This window comes from Cygnus olor, chromosome 3 (assembly GCF_009769625.2).
Source record: "Cygnus olor isolate bCygOlo1 chromosome 3, bCygOlo1.pri.v2, whole genome shotgun sequence".
Taxonomy (NCBI): Eukaryota; Metazoa; Chordata; class Aves; order Anseriformes; family Anatidae; genus Cygnus; species Cygnus olor.
The window spans coordinates 66,930,041-66,946,634 of NC_049171.1; the positions used below are offsets into that span (position 1 = coordinate 66,930,041).

At 38.5% G+C, this 16,594-nt stretch overlaps 1 protein-coding gene across 1 annotated transcript in view; it reads left to right on the forward strand.

Moving 5' to 3' along the window:
* IPCEF1 (interaction protein for cytohesin exchange factors 1) overlaps positions 1-16,389 on the forward strand; it is a 58,816-nt gene extending 42,427 nt beyond the window's left edge. Inside the window, 5 exon segments of the mRNA XM_040551132.1 lie at positions 1,442-1,510; positions 1,558-1,712; positions 1,759-1,796; positions 10,852-11,042; positions 14,656-16,389. Coding sequence (XP_040407066.1) covers positions 1,442-1,510; positions 1,558-1,712; positions 1,759-1,796; positions 10,852-11,042; positions 14,656-14,856 — 654 coding nt within the window. The 3' untranslated portion in view covers positions 14,857-16,389.
* Positions 16,390-16,594: the final 205 nt, after the last annotated feature.

Below are 16,594 nucleotides of genomic sequence, written 5' to 3' on the forward strand. Positions count from 1 at the left end.
TGGGTTTCCCTAGCAACACCATTTCAGTATTTTTCAGTGCTTCCAGTTTAGTTATCATCTATTTCAGTCCTTACAATTCTGCATATGTATTGAGAATATAAACTTTCCAGAATCGCGGTCCATCAAGTCTGGTATTCTGATTCTGACTCTGTCCAGTAACAGATGATTTGCAGAATGAATAAATTTCTGCAGTAACGATGCAAGAAATCTGGCTTTTATATTATGTCTCATTGTGGTTTCTGCTAGGGGCTGCAATCTGAAGATTTATCTCCCCATGCCTTCAGTTGCTTTGTTTATTATTGTTAATTAATCTTCTGGGTATTTGTGTGGATATTTGTGTGTTTGTGTGTGTATTACTTGTGCATCTGACTCTTTCTCGATTCATCTTTTCAGTGGAGTTTGGTGTTTAGGAAGCAGAGCAATGTTAGTTCTTGTATGAGCTGATTTTGGTGACCAGACAATAGTACAGCTCAGCCAATGCAAATGCCTAGTGTAGAGAGATGTAAGCATATTTGCTCATCTGGGAAGCTACATACTTCTCAAGACTTTGTTTCTTCTCTCAATCTTTCTTTATATGTAATTGTGCATCTATTGCACCCTCTCTTGTTCACCTCCTAGTTCCTGAGGATGACTGTTAGTTGTCACTGAGTCTGCTCTAGTTGTATGAACTCATGTTGAGGCAGGGTGACAAGTACAGCATGGAGAGCCCTAAGATATGCTGATTGCTGATGTGTCTTTAGTGAAGTTTGAGTCCCTTTTCAGACTCATGTGCTCAAGTATGAATCTTGGCAGGTGAATGAGCGGCATAAATCTTGCACCATCAACATTTTTATGCCCTTTGCCCCATGGCTGCCTGCTTTTTCTTTTTATCACTAACTTGCCAACATATTACCTGTCGGCCTTCTTGGCATGGTGAATGATTAGTCCCCAGAATGGACTGGGCAAAAGTGCTTTGGCTGCTGAGAAGATCACTTCAGTGCTGCTTCAAAGCTGCTTGGGCTGTCTATCTGTGGCTATGGCATTGATGGATTTATTGAATGCTTCAAGACAGCTTCATGTTCAATGGCTAAGTCAGGGTTTCACTTCTTCACTCTTGATTAGACTAATAAAGTGAGTAGAAAGAAAAGAGTGAAAATAACAGTGAGACCTAGCATGGAAGGCTGCATTCAACATGGTATTTTTTCTTGTTCTGTTGGTTCTAAGGCTTGTAGCTTTCAACTTGTTTTACCTCTAGCTTCCTTGTGACATAGTTTCTGAAGTTACTGCTCTGTGAGAGATTGGTTTACCTTACTTCAGGCTTGCTTGGATGGATAATCAATCACATTACATCAATTTTTTGGTTACTTTGCATTTCAGCTGCATATCTATTGGGTATAGAGCCTAGAAAGAAGAATAACTTGGAATAACTTTTTTTTTCCTCCCATTTTGTTCTGGAAAGCAGGATCAACAGAAGTCCTCTTTGACCTCGACTCTGTCAAGTGAAGCATCTGCTCTCTCTCATCTCCTGAAAGCACTTTGAACTCCCAAGAGTCATCATCATCCTTGACGTCCAAGTAGTTTATTTCTGAGAGGCAGTCCTGGCTTGACCTTGTTAACAGCTCAGCTGTGGAAGAGGGTGATCAGCCTTTAACCTTCTGTGTGCAGATTCACTCTGATGAGCAAACCAGAAGTAGACTGTGGAGAAGCAGAAGTAAGCCAGATCTGGCCCAGTAGTGGATCCCAAACAACTTTTTTAGGTCTGGATAACATTGCCCTAACTGTGCCAGATGCAACAGGACAGAAATCGCCAGCCAAAGGTGAGCTAATGAGAACGGAGATTACATCTGCAGAACCATAAAATGGGAGTTTGGGGGTGTTTCTTCAACTTCCTTTCCCCTTTCTTCCTTTATATTTTTTATTGAAGAGTTTTCCTGTGGCACATCATTTATAACAAACGTGGTTTATTGTGCCTTAAATATGCATCCTAGAATCAAATTGGTAAGTACATTTAGAGTTTTTCTCATATGTTACCTGTATGTTAAGATCATAGCCTCTGTATAAAATCATAACATAGACGTATTTTTATTGGCTTTATTTATTTTGGTGCAGCTGTCATTTACTAGTTAGGGTTGAATTCAATTTTAGGAAAGTTTCATGACATGAGGGTGGAACCACAGTATGTCACCCTAAGAAAATGCTGTATGTAACATATACTGAATGTGGAATTAGGTCAATTCACCTTTAAAATGTAAATTGTAGTGTTTACTTTCACTATGTATTCCCTATTCATTTGATTGAACTTCATTGTAAACAAGGGGAAACAAACGTGATCCTGAATCAGGAAGTCCTTAAAGACTGGATTTTATTAATCACATAGGTATCTGTATTGTCATTTTGCTATAGAAATATACTGCTAAATTTATAAAGGTGCTGTAGTCCCAGAGTTTGGTTGTTTTTACAGTTATACAGCCATAGCAAGGCAACGTATCTTACCTTTTGAGCAAAGCTTCTCTTCCCTGCATTAAGAGCAGTTGAATCATAAGAGGCATTGAAAGGAGAAGATGCTCAGTCCACTAACTAGAAAGGAAATATATAAGGAAGGAATGACGTTCTTGTTCAATAGCTTCGCCCATGATTCAAAATCCTTGCAAAGATTGAAGAGAGTGTTCTATTAAAGAGAGAGCACTGTTGTCTCAGTCCAGTGCAAAACAAAGATGCATCCAAAAGCTTAGGCTGAAGGAATGCAAAGATGGAAGTAAACTTCACTGACTCATGGGGAATTTATTTATCTTTTCTCTGTGGGTGAATAGAGCTGAGAGCTGAATCTAGGAAGTGTAAGTGTAAGGCATATTAGTTTCATTGTCACAAGTTGTCACTGTGACAATTTCAGGTTATTTTGCACTCAGCTTCATTATCCCTAGAGATCTAAGCTGCCCTGCTAGAGAGTTCTGTGGCAATGAAGATCAGTAAAATTAAAACTGAGAATGAGCATATGTTTTGAAAATCAATGTTTTGTTTCTCACAGGTTTTGGCATTGCAAGTAGTTAAATAGCTGGGCATGGCAGAAATGGAGTCCCTAATGAAATTGTCAACATATATTTTATTATATTCTGAAATTTTACCTTTAGGGTTAAATTTGACCAAGTGATTCCTTTGGGAAATATTTTTTCTATGGACTGAGGGATACCCAGGTTACATTTGAGCCTATATTTAATTATATTCAGGTGGATTGTTGGACTGTATGCCATATAGGGCACAGTAGCTTATAGATCCCATTGAGAAAGATTCAGTGGTTGCTCTTCAGAAGTATAAACTTCACCCTTTGCTTTGAATATGCTACTCTGGTATGGTCAGCAATTCTGCAACAATGCTCAGGTTGACGCTTTCCAACATGACTGTAAGGATGACAAGTACTTTTATGGATGTTGACAGATTTAGCATGACACTTCATAATCATTTAAAGCAGAGTTTTATAGGCTCATACAATGATATAGTAATACTTACCAACAAAACTGCCTTGATTTACATTTTAATCCTCATTTTGGTATATTCCTGCCATTTGCAGGGTGGTTTAATTGTCCCCAAAATGTTCCTGGGAAATTAATTCATTCACTGTTCACTGCTCAGCTGTTGGCCAACCCTAATCGCAGAACACATCTGTGCTAACCACTCTGCTGATCTGTGATGGAATTCCAGAAATAGATCATTTTAACGAGACAGTCACTATAGAAACTGTATAACCTCACTAGTTACTATCTGCATCATAACCATTGTTGAGCAAGTAAGATATATATGAGGAGGGGATGGACAGTGTTTTTTTTTGTTTTGTTTTGTTTTGTTTTGTTTTTTTTTTCAATTTACACTAAAAACTACATGAAATAATTTGCAAAGAAATTAATGAAGCCATTTCAATTTGGGAATGAGGTGAAAAATTAAAGAAAAAAGATTAGAGTAACAATTCAGTTCCAAATGGAAATTGTCAAAAAGGATCCAGTTCTGGTTCTGTGTCTTATCCCCCAAGAATTTCTATCTCCAGTTAGTTGACAAGGATGTACAAAATACTGTCAGATAATTTCTAATTGTGGGATGAAAACTATCTGCAAAACTTCATAATTTGCAATAAATTTAAGAACACCATTGTTATCTGATGTGAAACAAAAAGGTATACCTCAATGATTTGCTAGTGCAATGCATCTTATTTGCTTTGCAATGCTTCCGAACAGTGCATGGCTGGCAGCTCTTTGTGTTCCAGAGTAATGGGACTGCATCCAGAAGGAGCTGGGTCCACCTTGCAGTGGCATGTATTCTGAAAGCATGTGTCCCATGCACATAAAGCCAGCCCTACTGTTGTCAGAACAGCCCCGTAGTCTTTGAATGCTCTCCCACAGAGCCTTCACGTGTGTACATGCTCTCCTTTCCTCATGAGGATAGAAAATCACCTGTCATGCACTCTGCTTTGCAGCTGTGTTCTGCTTAGCAAACCCCGTGAGGAACTCATGGCTGTAGCTGATAGAAGCTGAGAGCTGAGGGGAAAGTTTTTCAAGAATGAGGAGCATTTATGTTGGCAAAAGTCAGAAATGGAGGCCAAAAGTTGTTGCCTAGAAGGAAGAAAGAGTAGCTGTGGCTTTGTGGGAAGAGCTTATTATGTAAATAGGAGAAGAGTAAAGAAACTTTAGAGATGAAATAAACAGTGAAAGAGAAATTTTTCAAAGAGGATAAATGCGTGAATCTCTGTAAGAAAAACAACAGATGCAGCCAAAGGATCATAGATTATTTTGTTAATGAATATTATTTAAAGAAAAATGTTAAGCAACAGTAGGTGTCTTGTGCAAGATGTACCAAATGATATTTTAACGACCTTTTCAGCAGCTCTAACGCTATGAACAATCTCAATCTTAATGCTCAACTCTTGGGAAGAGGTTACGTACCAGAGGGTAGCACAAAGATACAGAAAAGGAGAGTTTAACATTTTTCTCTTTTGAAGGGAAATCAGCATTATATTGAAATTTATTTAGTGGGAATATTTAATACTTCAGCGTTAACAGCCTTTTACATGTACAATGACAAAAGGATTCAATGATGACATAAAGGAGCTGATAGGTAAACAAGAAACAGGAATACAAACAAGTACGTGACTGCGTGCTTGGTATCCAGAAGCTGGCCTTGTCCTGTCTGGGATGACTAGAAACACTCTGTAGCCAAACTCCATCCTTTTGTTTCTTCTGGCAACCGCTGGAACAGAAGGTATCTGATTATGGCCCACTGCTACCATCATCAAAAACAACGTTAACAAAAGGAAGCTGTAGACATGGAGAGGTTACTGTAAGTGAACAGGAATGTGTGTTTGTATTTATGTGGGGACCTTCTACTGTAGCAATAACATCCTTCTTCCTTGCGGTTCCTGAGTGCTTTATGATCATGGCCACATGAAGTTAATGCGTCTTGGCAAGAAACTTTACAGTACCACTTCTGGTTTCTTTATTTTACTTCAGCTTATAGTAGCTAGTAGAAGAGCTGGCATGTGCTGATATTTTGGGAAACCTGGAAATCTTTTCACACACAATTTGAATTTATCTGGGTTGGTTTTGTGGGAAGGAGTTGGTTAAATAAGAGATGGATGTAGTCAATTCCTTCTTTGTTTCTGAATTGACATCCTCTTCCCCTCTTGAGTCTGCCAGTGCCAGTAATAGCCAAAACAGATCCTCTAGTGTGCTCTAGTCCCTCTGCTCCTGCTGCAAAGTTACAGAAAATGGATTGTGGCTAAGACTAGCTAAGAAGCATGCTTATAGAGAGCATTATTGTGTGGAAGAACAACTGTATTTGAATGATTATTTTGCTTCCGATAAAAAAAAAAAAAAAAAAAAAAAGGAATCACAGTGAAAATTATGGTGTTAACATTCTCTGAACTTGGAACAAGACATACTTATTTGTGTTATTTCCAGTTTAGTCACAGCTTGTTAAAAATGACATCCTTTGCTGCTGAATTCACTCAGCTATGTAGTCAAGAGCCTCTGACTGTTGGTGGTAACGTAATTTTCCTGTAATTTTCTCCCACTCTATCATACTTCTTAGTTTTGTAGTTCTGCATTTACCAGTGAGGAGTTTGCCTTCCTAATTCAATATTTCCTTTTCTGTGTAGTTCTGTGGGAAATGTGATTTCCCTGAGGTGTCGTCATATTCACGTTAGAAACTCCACTACTACTATGGAAAATGGATAGGGAGCATGAGCCAGGGTAGGTAAGGGCAAAAGTGGGTTATGATGTTTTCCTCTCCTCTCCCCAGCCTGGGTCTATACGCTGCCCCATGGACATCAAAAGGTTTGGCGGAATCAGAAATAGGGGTATTAGCACAGCCACAATAAGCTTGTAAGTATAGTAAAGACAGGAGGAAGAAGCACATTATATATTTTTTTCCTTGGGATTAATGCACAGCTGGAGAGTTATCAGATCCAGTTAGAGAATGGAAGAACATTTAAATTTCTTGGGTTCAGTTTAGAGTTAGTAAGATATATTCTGCTGGAGGTGGTTTTCAATGCAAAATGCTCTTTCTGCAGAACTTTGCCAATTTCTATTTCTTTACCACTGAGAAGAAATCAGCTTGATTTTTCACAGCTGCTTCTTGAAAAGTTCTGGATAATTTCACTTTTGTGAGCTTAAAGAGCCTTACAGTTGAGAGTTTTCAGGCAGGCTCCTGTGTTGCTGCTGCAAGGTGGGGAGTCTCGATACTGTAATGTCTCCCACCTGCGGCAAGTTGGCTGACAAGAAGGTGGAAGCTGAAAGCTGAGGAGGTGCAGAAGTGGTGTGCTGAGCCTTTGGCAGCTTGCTCTTGTCTGTGATATCTCCTGTTAGGTAGAGAGAAATTCCAGATAGGTGGCATCGAGCCACCAAGCTGTGTTTTACTTCTCCTGAAACAGTTGGTAAGAAGTTTGGGTCAGCCTGAAGTATTACTTTATCTTCATCATCTGAACATAGACAGTCTCTTTCTCTGCAGTGTTAAAATATCTAAGAGCAGGGCTTCCCTTTCTTGGGTCAGGACTAGTTTCTTTCCACTTTCCCCTCTATGGAGTTTGACAAAGTTAAGAGAGCTATACAGTACTATATAATATGTCCAGAAGTGCTGGGAAGGTGAAATAAGTATTTCACTGATCCTTCCAGTGGCATCACCCAACAGAATCGTTTATAGTTAATGTTGCCAAGGGATAGGAAAATTGTACAATGTGTGGTGATGCACATGCTCCAGTGTGCATACGCACACTCATAAATGCACACAACATGTAATAACCTTCCACTGCTGCTGTTTGCTCTTTACCCATAATCTTTCAGTAGCCCTGAGAGAAAAATGAATGTATTTTATCTTCAACATAGAATGAGATAAAGAAGTGCTGTAGTAGGGCGTAGTAAAATTCCTAACTTGAATGCCTGAAACAGAAAGTGTTTAGCTTGAAGTGTACAGGTGGAAAAGATAACTTGCAATATTTTGAAGTGATTGTGAATATGCCTGATGTAACCTGTATCAGCCTGGCTTAAAAGGCTCACTTCAGAGCAGCACTAGTTGGGCCTGACCTTTCCATTTTACGTATTTATTTATTTGCTAGCAGAATATATACATCATTATAAACATTCTGAGCTTAGCAAAACTCAGAGAAGAGATGGCTCTTTTATTTTTGCAAGGCTGACACAGACAATCTGTTTGTTTTTTATACCAAGGCCTGAGCTTGATCGCTATATGCATTTTGCATGGATTTTTACTTTGTGATGCAAAGCAAATATTTTGTAACAATTTAGTAGCAAGGTTTAGACACGCCAGGTTTCATAAGGGGAGTCCAAGTCACTGAAACCTAGAAATACAGAACTGGTGGATGCCTGTGCTTGCGTTAGAGACTTGCTCATGTGCAGGTCAGTGCTCTGTCTGCAGGTACAGAGAGAAATAAGCAGCACAAAGTTGTGGGCAAATGTGCTGTGAATGTTTAAATTTGGAGAAAATAGCCAGTCTATGCTTAAACCTTGAGCTACTTTGCTTTATCTCTGTTATCCAACCTTAATTTTCTTTCAGACATTTGGTGAAGAAAACAAGAAAGCAAACTGTGGGTAGTGCTTCAGTGACTTTCCTGGCATAAAGAGGCTTGTGAAATACTGTAATACACCATTGTGCGAGTGAGGAGAAATATGACTTTTTTTTTTTTTTTTTTTTTTAAATCACTGATCATTTTATTGGGCTTGTTAATTGATTGCTAGACATAATGCCTCTTCCCTTTCTCCATTACCTCTCCCCCTTCCACATTTATAGGGTGAATCTGGTAGGTTCACTGACAGCTTCAAGCCAGTGGAAGATGATGGGCTTTGCTTTCTGAGGCTGGCTCAGGGACACTAGGGATAGTGGAGTTAAAAGTCCAGATAGTCTGGCCTCAATTTATTAGCAGACCTACTCTCTGTCAATAGCAACAGTACCTGCTTCAGTACAAAAGCACAATATTAAGGTACTGTTTTTTTTTTTTTTTTTAACCTGTTATGGGAGAAGGTTGTTGCTCATCACTGTAAACAAAGGTAGAGACCAGAGCACTGTACAGCTCATACCTAGCTCCACACAACCTTGCAGATTTAGATTTACTTTTTTTTTTTTCTTTTTTCTTTTTTTTTCTTTTTCACAACTGTTTCCTTAAATCCCATTTAGCTGCTTCACTGGTACTCCCTTCATCTGCTCCATATCTGAAGAATCCAATGCTTTCTTTTCCCTCTGAAATTAGCTGGCCCTGATCAATCTTTCTGGGGATGGGAGTGTTGGAAGAATAAGAAATAGGAGAGGAGTTTGAGGACGCAACCTTGAAAGGATAAAGGAGCAGAATGCACAGTGTTGATCACGTGCATGGCCAGGGAGCATTATGCTGGGCTCTTCTCACCCCAGCTCCTGCTTCTTTTTCTGTGCTGAGTATTTCTGTCCTCCTTACCTTTACCCACAATTGCACAGAAGATATTGGAGTTCTTAGAATGGAAGAAATGTGTTCAGAGTGGTGTTTTCTCAGGCTTGATGCTTTGTAACCATTTTAGATGTAGCACCACGAGTTAGACACAAAAAGTATCTGGAACAGGGACTTCACATTCCCCTGGGCTTGACTGTTTTTTTTAAAGTTGATGGACAGGGTCAATACATCATTTTCTTTTGGTATGGTCTTTCTTGGTTACCTGATAAAGGTTAATTTATCTCTGGAAGTATTACTGTGTACAGTCCTGAAGGGTGAGGTCTTTAGCACAGCTGAGCCAGTCTTTTGAAAGAGATGGCTAATGAAACAAACAGATGCTTCATCACAAGTAAGTAGGCAGGAAGCTAGTTATAATTACAAGCCTCATGGCATGAGCTGACAGTTTTCAGGAAATACTACTGCCGTGTATTATGCCTTACTCTTGCATTTTCTTTCTATTTCCCACAGCTTGTTAAATATACAACAGTTCTCCTTTTCCTCCCCCTGCACTGTACCAATGAAGGAAGCTATATTTAGTCCTTGTCAAGTTACAGCAGCTTTTTTTGTAATCAAAAAGTAGAGAAAAAAAGGCCAGCAACAGAGTGAAGGCAAATATTTGTAGCATATCATAAACCTTTCTTGTAACCTAAATATTTAGAAAGAAGGGGGATGTAGGTGGATGCTGTACTTTTTAAAACATGGAAAAGATAAGGAGCAGACTCATTCCTAAGTGTGATGACATGCTGGAGGATTCTTTTTGCTGCACCATAAGAGAGCAAGAGGACTTCCTTTTTTTTTTGCTGACTGGGGATGATTTAGAAAAGTCAATGTTTAACTTTCAGTTAAAAGAAAAAATGTACTGCAAGTTCAAACAGCACATGGAGGACTGCATTTGAGAAAAACTGCCACTGCTATCTCCAGTAGAATAAACATGAATGTTATCCCAGTAGCTCTTGAGGGACTCATTGGCATCCTAAAAACACCAAATTTAGGAGACATTGAAGTAGAAAAGCTTGCAGTGTGGACTGTGGAAGAAGTGAGTTGCACAGCCGTTTGCTGAAACTGTCCTTCAGTTGCCCCCATCTATGCCTGGTATATTTTGCATTCCTTGACTGTTCATTTTTAAGTTGTTTTATTCTAAAAAAAAAAAAAAAAAAAAGCATTTGCTTTAACTTTTATCTTATTTTATCCTATTTAATTCCCAGCTTCTTGCTAGCTTTTTCTGTCATATCTTCTCTGTCATGGAAGATGTTGCTGCAGCTTAGGGCTCATCAGAGCTATTAAGTGGAATAATCAAAGCTTTTCTGTGTGGCACCACAGGCAAATTCTGTGCTGCAGTCTGTGAAACTCAAGACTTAGGTATCAGGTACCCCAAGGGTTTCTGCTTTAATCTGTTTTCTAGGGACCTTCTCTTTTGGCCTCTGACACATTTCTGTGTTTCATTTCCTTTCTCAAAAAATATTTTCCTTGTATTTTCAATAATTATCAATGCCTGACAATAAGTTGGTACACCTAATAGAATCTGACCCATGAAATGCCATGTAGAAATGTAATTAACTGTGTGCAGCTTGTAAGGGAAAAGTGAATAAGTGTAGATGCTATCAAAATGTATTCATTCTAATGTAACGTTACTGACAGTTGTTCAAAGTCTGTGATATATTTAGATCATTAGAGCAGCACTAGATCAGTGGAAACATATGCTCATATCTGCTTGGATCATAACCTGATTCTTAAAAATGTCTGAATTTGGTAGTACATCATTCTCATACGCCTAATTACTCTAAAAATTACCCTTGGTTTTGACTCTAATACCATTACTTTTTGACTTGGCTAAGAGTCTGACAGCTGAATGCAATGTTTCTGCTATCTGCTGCCATATTCATATTCTCATACACACTTTATTCTTTGCTTTGCAGATCAGGAAAAATGTGATGATGATGAGATGGAGCGACTTTACAAGTCATTAGAACAAGCAAGCCTGTCTCCCATCGGTGATCGTCGGCTTTCAACCAAGAAGGAGCTTAGAAAGTCATTTATCAAACGGAGCAAAAACCCCTCCATTAATGAGAAACTCCACAAAATTCGAATGCTAAACAGCACATTAAAGGTGAGGTCACAGAGTGAGCCAAGGAAAAGCCTGAGAGAAAGAAACGGTTTGGCTGAAAAAAGAAGCAAGCCTAGACATCAGCCAAATTCTAATTACATATTTATTTAAAGCCCCAGAGAGTTTGGATAAGTTTTTGAAATTGTTTTCTACTTTATTCAGAATAGTGATCTGTGTTTTGTTGTTAAATCTGAACTGGAAACAGAGGGAATAGTTCAGAAGGGACCCTTCTTGCAGAAATTCCAGCCCATTTGGAAAATTTAATAAAGAAAGCTCCTCTTAGTTAGCTGGGAAACCTGCAAACTCAGCTGAATACACTAAACAAGGCAGCCTTAAAACAGGAAGAGCAGAAAAAGGACATCAATGATAAAGCACATGAAAACGACCCTGAGCCAAAAAAGTTTTCCTTATGTGATTATTGGGGAATGTACAGGATGTGCCAAAGCTATTGTAAAGACCTCCTGTAACTAAAATATTTTTAATAACAAAAGCATCCTGCTTTTATGTTGGAAGCGTATCATGAACTGGGGGGGTGGAGGGGTTCAGGGGACGTTCCATGAAAGGGCCAATAAATTTGTCTTGAATATGGAGATTTATGAGGCTGTTTACCTGCCAGCATTGTTTTGAGTGTCATGGGATTTCAAAACCTGCTTCTGAATGGTACTGAGGCAAACAGAAATCTTAACCATAACATTTAAATTGTAAAGAGGAGAAAGAACAAATCCAAACCTGGGGCTTCACTTGATATTTTTTTTTCTTTCATTATGTTTATTGCCTGGAGAATTTGTGGATGATATTTAAGGTCACTTCCAACCCAAGCCATTCTACAATTCTTTTTGTATGCATTAGGAGCAGGAATTGAGTATCACGTTTCAAGTATGTGTATTTGGCTTCAGGAATTGTACCCTGGAGGAATACATGTAAAAACCTCTATCAGCACAATAGTTGATTTGATTATTAGTTGCAATGTGAGGGTTGGCTTTGGTGCCCCGGCCTGCCTTAAACTTCCTGAAGACACATTTGAAAAGACAAGTTGGTGTACAGGCATCCTGCCTGTTGCAGGACTTCCAAGCTACGTATGAGACCCAGTGAAGTCTCTCCTCAGTATTAATGAGTCTTCAGTGAAGTGGCACTGACTATAGTTTTATTCTTCTGCATCAGTAATAAAGTGAGCCCATCATACAGCAGAAATTTATTTTAAAAAGTATGCCAATTTTATGGCACAGGAAAATAAATGTGGAAGCATACTTTGATGTTTTTCCCTGATATGAGCCTCCCTAATAAATCTAAGAAGCAGTTAGTACAAAATGGAGCTGTATCTTCTGGGATAATCCATTTTATTAGTCTGGAGCTGAATGCAAGCCTAGAAGCCTTTCTGTCAGACATGAGCAAGGAGGACAACTTTGCATTGATTTAATCCAGGAGTATTGTATAAATTGTGATTAGCAGTGTTTATAACCTTAGGCTTGTCTAACACTTGTATTTAATATGGAAAAAACATTTTTGGAGTGTTCATAATGCATAAAATGTGTTGATTTTTTTTTTCCTTCTTCAAACCAAGGAGTTGGAGAATTGACAAGACAAATATAGCACAGACATTTTCTCACAGACACGAACAGAGTTGCATGCACAGCAGTGTTTGAGTTAGCCTGTCTAAAAGGCAAATGCTTTCAGTGGGAATGTGCCATATTCTTTACATCAGTGAGATTATGTGCTTTTAAAGTCAACGTTTTTAACATAAAATGTGAGACATGAGACAATTGGAAATGATCTATTGGAAATTTCAAAATCAGAAAAGTTTTGCATCTGATCCATATTTACTCTGCTTTAGTTAAAACCCTCTTAGTTTTGAAGCAAATGATTTATGCAAGCTTCAGTACAATTTTAATTTTGGCCTTTTGACTCCACATCTTTAACAACAGATTAATGTTCCTGCCACAATATATCATTAACAAAACATGCTTAGGATTGTTTGGAAGAGAGGGAAGCTGTGTGCAAATGCATCACAGGCTTAATGAATGTGGGAAATAGATTTAAAGCAGAAGAAAAAATCCACAACATGGCTTTTTGCCACCAAGTCTGTGCATTGCAAATACTTCCCTCTCCCTTCTACTTCCCTATCTCCTCTTCTGCTCTTAGGCTATCAGTGTGTCTCTGCATTTATGCCAAAAGCCCTCTTACAAGGATTAGTCTTGAGGGTGGGACCAATGTAAACCAAACGTTTAACAAGTTTTTTTTTTCTGTTTGAAAAGTGGTTCAGGCATCATAGGGGTTAGAGTAGTTGAGGGTTGATTAGGGTAGTAGTGGGATATGGATATGAGAGCAGCCTATTGCTACTGTCAGGGAGTGTCGTGGATGTGTGAGTGTTCTCACGGTGTTTTGAAGGCAGCCACTAGCACAGAGTGTTCTCAGGTGTTATGAAATTGGTGGCAGTACAGAGGATGGCAAGAACAACCCCATTGCTGTCACACATAGACCTGGGGGGATGGAGCCTGGCAAAAAGAAGTAAAGGTTTGTTAGTGCAGCATGGTGCCTCCATTAAGAAATTATAGTTGCTAACTGAAGCTTCTCTATCCTGTGATCCACTGCATGGATCAGCAATAAGAGCTAGAACAGCAAAAAGATGGATTGCCTTAGAAAATGTGAGGGCATGACTAAATACCTGAGGGGGGCATGCAAAGAGGATGGAGGAAGGCTCTTTTGAAAGGTGCCCAATGACGGAATAAGATGCAATAGGCACAAACTGAAGCACAGGATTTTCTGTGCAAACATCAGGAAACACTTCTTTATTATGTGGGTGACTGAGCAATGGCACGGGTTGCCAAAGAGGTGGTGGTGGGATCTCCCTCCTCAGAGTAATTCAAAAGCTGCCTGGATGTGGTCCTAAGCAACCTGCTGTAGATGATCTTGCTTGAGTCAGGGAGGTTGGACCAGATGACCTCCAGAGGTCCCTTCCAACCTCACCCATTCTGTGACCTCAAGGTTCTCAGTTTCCCTGTATCATGACATGACTGTTCCTGTCTTACAATTAACCCAGGGTCCCTGCAATATACAATCTGAGCTGCTCTTGTCTAACAGCAGAGACCAGATTTGTTAACAGTATCTTGTGGTAGATGTATTAACACCCACACATGATCTAACTACCCATGAGCTATACTGCCAGTGCATGGATTTCGTCCAAAAGTATTTCCTGTCTAGCTTCCAGAGAACAGGAATTTGTAATTGTGCTCAGGCGGGCAAGTATTTTTTTTCAGAAAGTTAGGATTTGTCTGAATTATAGGAATAGATGTCATCATGTCTAGTTTCATGCAACTACTAACTTGTGAGGCAACATAACTAATGTCTAATTTTCATGACTTCTCATTCATACAATTTTACTAAGTATCTTGTAAAAACAAAACTACTTGAAATCATAATCTTGCCTTCAACTGGGAGGAATTTCTGCTGTGGACTTAACTTTGATAATCTTGGTTATAAAAATAGGAACAAATTGCCAGGAGGATGGCTAATTGGTCATCTCCTTGTGCCCTGGTTCTGCAACGTTCCCAGAATTTTATTTTTATGAACAATGAGCTTGACTGTGTCTGTGGGAAATAACCACTTATTCTCTTCCTAGTGTAAAGAACATGACCTGGCCACAATTAACCAGTTGCTAGAGGACCCAAAGTTGACGGCAATGAAGTACAGAGAATGGAGGAACACAAACATCATGCTGGTCCAAGATATCTATCAGCAACAGGAGGTCCAGGATGTGTCCACAGAGAATAGTGAGGAACAAGAGACAACACCATTGGCTATCACTGAAAGTGCTATCTGAGGCTGTGTATCGACAGTTCACTGCAAGATTTTTCCCCCACAGGTCTTCATGTAAAGACACTTTAAACCGTTGCATTCTGATTTTTTTTTTCCCCCGAGTGTTCTTCATAAGGAAAACAGCCCCTTCTCCAAAGCTTTAATTCCTTTTGCAAAACTTATTTCATGTCAAAAGAACAAATCCTTCAAATTAAAACAGCATGCTGGAATCTGGGCTGCATATCTAAGAAGAATATTTTATGAAGCAGTGAAGAAATGTTTTTCCATATTGGGAGAAGTAAATTGTATATGTGCAACTTCTGGAAGTCACAGTGCTATATAATATGAACTGTATAAATGTCAGATACTTGGGGTTGTTTTAATCATGTAACTTGCTCATAAAGGAAGCTACAACAATTCCAAAAGGATGTAGTTTACTCTCTACTTTTTGACCATGCAAGGTAACCTGATATATATATTTTCATTTCTACATTCGTTCACTTTGACTGCTCTACCAGTTGGAATTGAGACAAATCGAGTAGCAATTATGTATGAATTTATACTACAGACTACTTTCAGGCACCCAGTTTGTGTCATACCTGATGTTTTATGAATTAGACATTTATTTACAGTCCAGACCAAGGTACTGTCATTCTATATCAAGAACAGAAGGTCGCTCAATATGTTTGGTAAAATGTAAATTGCTCTTCAGTGAGGCAAACAACCTCTCAACAAGTTTCAAACTTTTCTGATGGACTTAACAGAACTTCCTGGAAGGCTATTTTCTTTCATATTTTTGAACAATCATGAATATATAAGGTACAATTTCACCCCAAACTCCTAGATAGCAAGGTGATCAAGTTTGCAAGGAAGAAGCTAAATACTTAAATTTCTGATGTGGAACTGAAAGTGTAAGGCATAGCTGCAAATATTTTTGTAAATATATGTCATTTTATGGCTTATATGAATGTGACTATGTACTGTATATATGTTTTATTTATATATTTATATATGCTGAATTTGCTAATGTAGATAGAAGCACATGGACCAGACCCACTTATGTGAGTGTACTTACACAGTGACTTGAAATGCTTCTCTGTTCTTTTTTCCATTATGAATCACAGTAATGGATCTTGAATGAAGAGTACCCTGGGACTTCTGCTGTAACTTCTTCTGTCTTTCAACCTAACTTTGAGATTTTGATGAAGAAAATCTGTGTAATTTAGGGCAGGAATATAAGTTTGCTATAAAATTTTGGAATTTCTCTTTGGACAAACAAAAATGAATATGTTAAGAGATTTTGCTACAGGATCATTACATTTTAGCATCACTGTTCTCGGTACAGTTTTTTTTTTCTCCCATCTTCAGCATGTGTGCAAGTATGAGGAACTTTGCAGAGTGCCAATTTCTGAAAAGCAAGAATTAATCCACCATTCTCCAATTAATGCCACTACAAGAACTGGGGGAATTTGCACTTCTGTTGGCTATTTTGTGAAGATATTGTCATTGGTATTCAACAGATTTTATCTTTTAAAGTAAAATACACTATACAGATGCAGCCATTTTCACTTGTCTTTATACATGATATGTTTTATTGTATCTTGATTAAGAAAGCAAATATTAATAGTATTATTGGTAATGTGAAATCTTTTTCACCTGCCAAGTGATATATCTGATTGTTGAGATGGCATTGTTGACACTCAACAACTTTCCTTTGCTACAGGTATCACAGGGGAAAGGTCAGGGAAACCTTGTTGAATGCA